Source organism: Papaver somniferum, chromosome 9 (assembly GCF_003573695.1).
Source record: "Papaver somniferum cultivar HN1 chromosome 9, ASM357369v1, whole genome shotgun sequence".
Classification (NCBI taxonomy): Eukaryota; Viridiplantae; Streptophyta; class Magnoliopsida; order Ranunculales; family Papaveraceae; genus Papaver; species Papaver somniferum.
The window spans coordinates 98,620,371-98,630,083 of record NC_039366.1 but is presented as its reverse complement, the minus strand read 5'-3'; the positions used below and the strand labels follow the sequence as shown (position 1 = coordinate 98,630,083).

The 9,713-nt window shown below is 34.4% G+C and overlaps 1 protein-coding gene across 1 annotated transcript; it reads left to right on the top strand.

The window, feature by feature from the left end:
• Window positions 1-6,518: 6,518 nt before the first annotated feature.
• LOC113312331 (E3 ubiquitin-protein ligase UPL5-like) lies at window positions 6,519-8,197 on the top strand. The gene is made up of 4 exons (XM_026561094.1): window positions 6,519-6,619; window positions 6,731-6,877; window positions 7,106-7,827; window positions 8,046-8,197. Exons 1-4 carry the CDS (start codon window positions 6,519-6,521, stop codon window positions 8,195-8,197), a joined length of 1,122 nt encoding a protein of 373 aa, XP_026416879.1.
• The last annotated feature ends 1,516 nt before the right edge of the window (window positions 8,198-9,713 follow it).

Below are 9,713 nucleotides of genomic sequence, written 5' to 3'. Positions count from 1 at the left end.
AAAAAAAAAAAAAGAAAAAAAAGAAAAATTCACTTACATCAATGATTTTCCATGTCGCATGTTGCACATCTTGAGTAATGCCTGCAACTTTCTCTTTACCAATCCCTAGCTGCAATAATTGTCGCCCAGATTAAAATCCTGAACATTACATTTGGAAACAAAATCATGTAAGAAATATTCATATTCTTAAAAAAGTAAAAAAAACATTGATTGTTACAGCGTATGGTTTCAGTCCTAAATGATTCAACCGAATAGACAGAAATCAACAAACCTTAGAACAAACATCATCAGATGCCCCCAATGTGAAATGACACCATATTCAGCTGAATTTAGTAATACAAACAAGTAAAACAGAGTTTACCTCACAAAGATGAGGTGAAGAATGCATTCATTTCCATGTAAACTCCTAGCAAATCAATTCTTGGGTAGGAGGTTGTCAGCACATCGCTTCACCAAAATTCAAAAAAATGAAATCAGATGCCTTTCCTACATAATCAATAGGTGTATAATTTTGTACACATTGTCGATAAAAAGGTGTACAATTATGTAAACATAAACAATCAAAATGTGTATAACTATGCGCACATTAAATGAAAGAACACTTTAGGTATTACATTTGATATTAGCGACAATCTGAGTCTGACTAAGTTGACCCTAAGATAAAATTCAGTAAACTAGATATCTATTAAATACCTAAAATTAAGAATTTATGCTATTAAAATTGGTAACATGGGCTATAATGCTAGTGGCGCACTTTAATTCTATTGAGAACGAATTGTAATTCCAACACTAGGATACAATAATGTTACTACTCATGCCTAAATTACAATTCATACCGTAAGGTTAAACATCCATTGTGTCCCTTCAACACCATCCAACGCATATCCAGCGGTAGTGCTATCAATAAAAAGTTGTTTCAGAGCACAATCGATAAGAACACATCATATAACCGGTGTACAAGCATATACACCTCGTATACCAAACAAAAAAATAGGTGCACATACAACTGGTGTACAAGAAAATACAACGGATAAGTAGCTACCACACAGCAACTAGGAAAATACACAATAGGCGTATTCAAGTAACCAACTAAGAATTACAAAGTTGGCAAGTTAAAACATGACAAAAACTAGATACATTACATCTTAATAATCTAATAATATCCATACAACAACTTTGATATCACCAAAGAATTGATTATTGTAGGAAATTTCTTGTGTACCTTACTTGATTAGTTTTAGAGTTGCACATGTCGCATGAATGGACTGAGGAACGCAAAGGCAGGGTTCAGGATCGTGTGTGGTCCATTGGGGAAGCATACAATACTAATGCTTTACCAGCAATTCGAACCGATAACACAACACAGTCGAGCCATTTTTTTCTTTGATTTTTTCAACTAAAACCACATCAAAAACATTGTTCAAAATAACAAGCCTATTTCAGACCCTAACATAAAGTCTTACAACTCTTGTTTGTCATTATTTGACAGTCTTCAACTTCTAAATCACATATATATTCAAACACGACCACTACTCCTTGGCAACAGTTCACTCTACTGTCACCGATTGATATGTAAATAGTTGGTACTCCTTGGATACAGTTCACTTGTAATTTATGTCACGTGTGTACAACAATGTACACTAATATTATAGGTGTACTAATACGTACACATTAAGAATTGTGTTTTACAGAAGTTTTACCTGTAATTTATGCCAAATTATTTCACGTCTTCGCTTCTAACAACAAATACCTGACCAACGTATACTCCTCCATTAGCTCGAGCCAAGATTAACCCAAAAAAACCAGCAATATACAGCAGTTGTTCCCTCATTGCGTTGCCTTCAAAACCAGTTCCAATTCTTGTAAAAAAGATTAGCAATTCCATAGCAAACCAGTAACCTAAAACTACCTCCTTCACTGATTTCTCGGCAAGAACTCACCATATTTCCTAAACATATCTGTATCCAACTCTTCCGTTCTTACCAATTGCCGAAACCCGTCACAATCTATCCAATACATCCATCAGAATAACGAAAAATATCTACACAAACAATTGCAACAACTTCTTTTGACTGATTTTCAGCTCAAGAATGCAATCCAAATCCAACACAAATTCGAACCCAATCATATCAAATGCTCAAGCTACAACGTTCTTTGTTCTTCTCAGCCAAAACCACTTCATATCCTCCTCTAAATCACTATATTACAGGTGCACTAATATGTGCACTTGTATTACAGGTTCACCAATATGTACACTTGTATTACAGGATATAGAAGGATGGTAACTTGACTGCCAATAGACCGTGTCAAGCTAAATCGGCAATTCTGCAAGCCATGCACCGCTATATAAGAATCCTTCATTGCATTTCTAATATTACATAGTATCATTGCAAAAAAAAAGAAATAAATTAACTCCTCTTGGTTTGTATATGTCTTGTATAATCCTAAAATCTATTTTGTCCACTAACTGTGGCTTAGATATTTAAGGGTACTAAATTAAGGAATTTATAAATTAATTAATCAAACAAGAAAAGTTCATAGACATATTTCAGATGTTCTTCTTCTACCTCCTTACCCATACTTTGCTTTAATAGCTTTTACACGATAATAACTTTACAAAGAAAATGAAAATATAATATAGATGATCATTTTTTTTTATTTTCTTATTAATTAACCTTAAAACTTTAGAATCAGTGGAAACACTCAAGAGAGTTAATTCATTACACTTTTAAAAACATAGATGGAACTAGTTCAATCTAGGTACCACATTTCTACAGTAACTCATCAACTATTAATTGACTAGGACTTTCATCAAAACCATCTACATGCATTCAACTGCAGAATGCGGTATAAGGTATGTGACTATTTCTTTGTCCCACCAAAAATATGTTTTTCTTTCCTTTTTTTGATTATTTTTTGTTGGATCATCAACTTCAGTCACATTTTATAGACTTACATTTTACTTAGTGCATGAATGTACAAAAAGAAGCTTATTCTGTCATTGTTTTCATTTCATTTGAATTATTCTGGATTTTCCTCATTCTTATTTCCGTAAGCATGGAAAATATTTTAAGAAACGATTCATGGCGCTTTTTGTTTGTGTTCTAGTTCTTGGGTTTCTCGTGTGGAATGAACCTTATCATACCATTGCAATAAACCTTCTCATGGAAAATGACAGTAATGCACAATGGATCAACATAGCATAAATATACTGAAACTATGTTAGGACAAGGTGGTACTTACTTCATGTTGCTCAGATGTCAAATATGACATACCCATTCAAGCACCAACAAATTCCTTTAACTTTCTTTGAAATATTTTCTCAACCAATTGTTATGCACTAATTTGGATCCATTAATTCTTTAGCTTTCTTGACCGGCATAAGTATGCCTTGAATGTGAAACTTGACAATTGTGTAATACCAATTAGTAGAATCAAACACGTAATTAGTGTAGTAACAATCAATATTCATCATCAGTAGGTAGAAATAGCATCTAACTAATACCAATTAGCAGATACATAAGTAAAATTGACTAACAAAAATTTGGAGATGAATTTGAATTTTACAAGTGAAAATGATCTGGAATTTAAATAAAATGAAGATGAACTGAGATTGAAATTGATTGATGGAGTCAGTAAATCAGTTTAATTAATGAATAAAAGGTTTCTCACAATGTTTCCATGGACCGATTGTAGAAGACAGATTTGAAGGATTCGAAAAATGTAAATTGGAATTAAAAATTGACAAGAGATTATACCAATGTTGTAGTATCAACAGAATTGGATCTGAGAAGAACAAACTTGTTGTGATTTGATGAAGAACCGTGAACCATTTATCGTTTGTAATCAAATCTGAATCTGAACCAAACCAAAAAAATCCAAATCTTAGACGAATACCATGAGCACAATTGAGAATATTATAAAATTCATCGAAGAAACACAAATTATCATCACCAAAAGAAGAATGATGTGATGACGAAAAAACGAAAAATGAAACCCTACTTCCTACCAAAGACCATATCAAAGCCATGAGCTTGATTTCAACTGCGAAGAACTCGATATGTGGTTGATTTCAACTGGAGTACAAAAATATTTTGAATATTTGAGCTAAAAGGAGATGAACAACTTATCCCTAAATCTTCTGGTCTTTCTTTCAGAGATTTGCTAGCAGAGAAACGCAAGAATGAAAATGACTTTTACATAAAAGGGCATTTTGGATATTAGAAAAATGCGGTTTTGGACTAAATCGTTAAAAAAGGATTAACTCGTTTTAAAAATGTGATATTTGGATCTCCGTGTACCAGGCCTGAGGAGGCTGGACTAGAGCTTCCAAAGCCCAGCTAATTTGGGATTAAATGTTAATTTCTACAATAATCAATAACATCATTAATCTAGGACTAGGATGAGGCGAAGCTCTTGTACCATCTGATCTAGCACTTGGAAGCTTGTATCTGAAAACTCCAAATCGTCCAAATAAAAAGAGTTCCATTTTTATCCTCGTATCTAACGGGGTTTATGGCCCGTTAGATTTCTATGAGTGGACGGTTGAAACATGAATGACATGGCATTAAATTGTGAAATCTTAACTCTGTTATTCATTCTGGTTCTTCCATCTTCTTCTTTCTTCAACCTCCTACCAAAAGAAAAAAAAGTATTAATCAAAGGAAAACAAAAAAAAACAAAAAACTCTTAGAACCCAAGTTTGAAAATCTCAGAGCTCTTTCACAAGCAGAGAAGAAGAAGAAGGTAGAGATTTTTTGGGTTTTGGTTCCGTGGAGAAATCAAATGTCCTGATTGAAAGTAAGTTATATTTTTTAATCATCTTTTGTATGAAAACTGGTTCTATTGTAATAAAAATCAAAGCTTTGGCAGAAAAAAGATCATATCTTTGGTGGTAGAATGTTTTTACACGGGGATGATTGCCCATTTTTGGATATATATTTTAAACTTTTGGATCTTAATTTGGAAGCTAATTCAGAGTATTTTATTGATTAGAAGTGTAATCTGCCTTCAATTTAGTGATATTGGACCCTAATTGAAAGCTCGTTCAGAGTATTTTACTAGTTATAAGTGTAATCTACCTTTATACTTTTAGAATCGAATTCCAAGTATTTTCCTGAATGTATTCAACTTCAAGTTGGTGAAAAATGATTTATAATGGGTAGCTCATATGATACTGGCGATATTGGGGTATACCCAGATTAATTGGGATAATATCCATTTTATTCCTATCCAAACTAGTGTGCTAAGGGGTGTCTAAAAGGTGTTAAAAGACCAAATTTCCCATACTAAAAAACCATGCCGACCAAAACATATTAAAAAAAAATCAAAATCTTTCTTCCACACTCTAACTATACATGTGAAATCAAAAAAAAAAAAAAACGAAGAATCAAAACGAACGAAAAGTCGGCAAGGTATTTTTTGTCGACCTTGCCGACTAAAATATAGTCGGCAGGGTATAAGGTTGAATACCATGCCGACTTTTCATCTCTGAAATTAGTAGTTACAGGGTCGGCAAGATATCCATCTCTAGTCGGCAGGTTATGAAATTAATACCTTGCCGACTAATCATGCATTTGTATCACCTTCTCTGTATGTCAAAAATCCCATAGTCGGCAGGATATTTTTTTATCGACCTTGCCGGCCATAAGTTGTCGGCATGTTCTTCATCCGCAGAACTTGCCGGCCGGATATAGTCGGCATGTTCTTCATCCGTAGACCTTGTCGACTTTTCATACTTTCAGAACTGAAGATGTTGATTCCTTTTATAATTTTGAGTATAAAATCGCCCAGCGGCTCTATAATCCCATATTTATAAGTGTTTGGGTAGTATGATTTCATTTCCGTTACAAGTAGAATTCTTAATAAAAAGAAAAAAATATCAAAAATCTACCCACATCCATGAGTTCAATCTAAAATAAAACCTAATTTCAAAATTTTAATCAACTAATAAACTAATTAAATTAATTATCCTAATCACATTTATTAGTGTTAATTAATAAAGGGTAAATTAGCCATTTTTATAAATAGGTGGATAAGGGGTTTTGTGTTTTACTTCAAAATGATCTTATTTTGTCTCATTTGATATACCCCAATTAATTTGGGTATACCCAATCAAGTCAGGAATATGATATATATTTTTACTTTTCCGTGTTTCAGAGTATTTCTAAGTATAAGAAACTAAACTTGTTTTGCAGAGATTCAATTCCGTGTTTAGTTTAAGTGATTGAATCCTGAACTTTCCCGGTGCAATTTCTTAGTTGATCCAAACAGAGTATTAGTGTGTTTCAAACCGGGTTTCTGATTTTATTGAAAGTCTTCCATATTTAAGCTGGCGTTATTATGGAAGGTGTCTAGCCTCCAAGTTTCCTAGTATTTGTGAATTTCCAACTTCAAAGAGGATTCTATTCTCACTGCTGGATGCATTATATTATAGCTGAGTTTTTTCCTTGTGTGATGCTAAAAAAATTCTGTTCTTTCTTTCGGTAGTAGTGGAGAAGGATATTGGTACTCCAGTAATGGCTTCAAAATTGGTTCGGCGTAGTGAGGAGGAGACAGAAGCAGCTAAAGATTTGGTATCTTCTATAGCTAGCCTTTGTTCTTTGTGTGAAAGTGATCCGTGAAACGCCTCAACAAGAGCTAATAATATTGTATCACTGGTTAAGAATTACTTGAGCAAGTTTCCTACATATAATGTTGATGATTCTCATGAACATATTATTGAGTTCAGGTCCTCTGGTAGTGCTGAAGCTTTGGTCTCATTAGTGTTAAACTCACCAACCCAGTGTTATAAACAAGCAGCTGAGGAATCCATTAAGCTATTTCTCTATCCAAATATTAGATCCATGCCTAAACTCATTCGGAAACATTGTGTGCGGTTAGTTTTGGTTTTTTGCGAATCACTTTATAGTGAGGATAAACACGGTGATCAACATCCTTTATACTACTCTTGTCGTAAGACTTTAGTATGTTTATTGAAATTAATGGGTTTTAAAAATACATCCAAATATATTTATGTGACACAACCGTAGGACACAATTCGGAAGTTGTACCCATTTGTTAGAGAACTAGCAAAAAGTTTGTGCCGTGGTTTGTATAAATTTAGGGAGTCGTCCCATACCAAGGTCCATACATCTCTTAGATTAAGCATTGAGAATGATGTTCAGCTACTAACCTTCTTTTCACGCTACGTGATAAGGGCAATCGAGGATCATGTTATATTGAAGGGTCAATCACTTCCACTAGATATGGATGATGATATTTTTGAACAACCCTGTTATTTAGGTGAAATCCTCTTCCTTGAAAACATGTACGATGATTTGAACTTAGAATTTATTCAATGCCTTGCGGAAGTCAAGGGGAATGTTTGGTATGGAAGATTTTTTGATCATACTCCTACGTGGCCTAGTTATCTATCTGTTTTGAGAGAGTTGAAGAAATTTTCTAAAATTTTCTTAAATTATGAAAAAGATCTTTTAATTCAAGTAAGCAAGTACCAGTATCAAATGGATATACTTATCAAATTGTCGAAGAGAAGTGATGATCTACTGTGGCTTCTTCCATATAAGAACTTGATTAATCCCATTTCTAGAGACTATTTGCTTATGAAGATGTTCCCAGGGGTGAAATTAGATTTTGAAAAGCAGCATAAGATGCTCATTGACAGGTCGCAGATATTGACTGAATCATTTAAGCCCCTTTCTCTTGCAACCTCAAAGTCGTTGCGCTGTGGCCTATCTGTGGAGTTCAGAAATGAGGAAGCTGTAGGTTATGGTGTCTTGAGGGAATGGTTTTTCGTTATATGTCAAGAACTGTTTGATCCAAAAGGTTCTCTTTTTCTAGCATGTCCAAGTGACCGTTGAAGATTCTTTCCCAATCCTGGTAAGTTTCAGCATATTTCTGTTAGCAATTAAAACCCAACACTATGGAGTACTTTATATTTTGAACTACGTTCTTTTGGGATGTGTGTCTCTAATATTTGCAATTTTTTTTAATAACTATTCTGAATTCTATTTATATTCACACAAGTTTGTGTCTTGCTGCAGCGCCTGTGGTTCCTCGGGAACTTAACTATTTTGCATTTGCCGGTAGAGTGATCGCTTTGGCTTTGATGCATGAAGTGCAAGTAGGCATCACATTTGATCCTGTGTTTTTCTATCAATTGGCTGGAGGGGTGATTTCCTTGGAAGATATTTGAGATGCAGATCCAGCCATGTATAAGAGCTGCAAAGATATTTTGGAGATGGGTGCTGATTCTGTGGACTCAGATGTTTTAGGATTGACATTCGTAAGGGAATTTAAAGAGTTTGGATCAAGGAGAGTGGTTGAGCTGTGTCCTGGAGGTAACAGCATTATTGTGAACAGCAAAAATAGAGAACAGTATGTTGAACTTCTTATTCAGCATTGCTTCGTCAAATCTATCGCCGAAAAATTATCCTATTTCACCCGCGGGTTTGGTGATATTCTTTGTGAACGAGGACTCCAGCAAATATTTTTCCAGAATTTAGAGCTTGAAGATCTTGACCTAATGCTGCTTGGAAGTGCCGAAGCTATCTCTGTGAAGGACTGGAAAGCACACACCGAATACCATGGCTATAAAGAAAACGATGACCAAATTCGTTGGTTTTGGGAGGTATATTCTTACGACCACAAGTTTTTCTAGTTTTTAATTGTTTTGATTAGTAAAAGGTGCATGTTTAGAAACTAGAAACTAGCAGTCTTAAAATAGTCTCTTATAAAAGGTGCATGTTTAGAAACTAGAACACAAGTTTAGAAAACAAATAATTTGATTAGTAAAAGGTGCATGTCATTTTGGTGAACGCAAGTTTTTCCTGCAAAGGTGCATGTTTATAAAATAGCACCCTTAGATTTTAGTTGCCAAAACTAAAATAAACCTAATTTCGGCCAATAGAAAATGATGATTTCCTCACCGTTCAACGTGGGAGCTTTATGTGTCTAGGTGATTAAGTCTTTAGATGTGATTACAAGCTGGTAATAAGAGCATTCTTATGACTCCAGAAGGAGTAATAAGATTTTCACTTGCCCATCACCATCTGGATACTTACTCGTAAGGCCTATTCCAATGCATATGGCAAACGTCAGATTATGTCGTATATGCACCCACTATGGATACGCCAAACTGCAAAACTCATATGCCTATATGTCAGAAATAACATATATGCATACACGATGGAGTTCTAGCGAGAGATAGAGAGTCCGTCGCTAAATGGTCATAAAATCGCTCGCTGGTCATTCCAGCGCCAGCGATGGTCTCTATGTCGCTCGTTGACCAGAGAATCGCTCATCATTAGTTCCTCATCCATCGGCTACAATTTTTCCCCATTATAAATACCCAATTTCAAACTCATTTCAACTCAAACCAGAATTTCTATATATCTCTAGAATTTCTCAATCTCTCAATCTTCTTCTTCAAATCTAAAACAATGACACCTTTTCTACAATTCTTTATTTCTTGTAATATGGATTCACAATCTCAAATTCAAGGCAAAGGCAAAGGTAATAAAACCAAAGTCTGTGGTGCAAAATACAACATGATACAAGATAAATGCATTTGTCGTAATTATGTTTTTTTACCCAAGATTGTATCAATGGTCCATAATAACATGGTAACACCATGTGGGAAAATATATTTCGTAAATATGAAGAACAAACCATGAACATCAAGGGTCGTGATGCAAAAGGATTGGAAGAAC

Bases quoted from the DNA above. Each gene is read 5' to 3' on its own strand.
- LOC113312331 (XM_026561094.1), top strand. From the start codon at position 6,519: ATGGCTTCAAAATTGGTTCGGCGTAGTGAGGAGGAGACAGAAGCAGCT. The intron at 6,878-7,105 runs GTTAGTTTTGGT...GTATAAATTTAG, and splicing joins ATTCGGAAACATTGTGTGCG to GGAGTCGTCCCATACCAAGG. The intron at 7,828-8,045 runs GTTCTCTTTTTC...GTCTTGCTGCAG, and splicing joins AGAACTGTTTGATCCAAAAG to CGCCTGTGGTTCCTCGGGAA.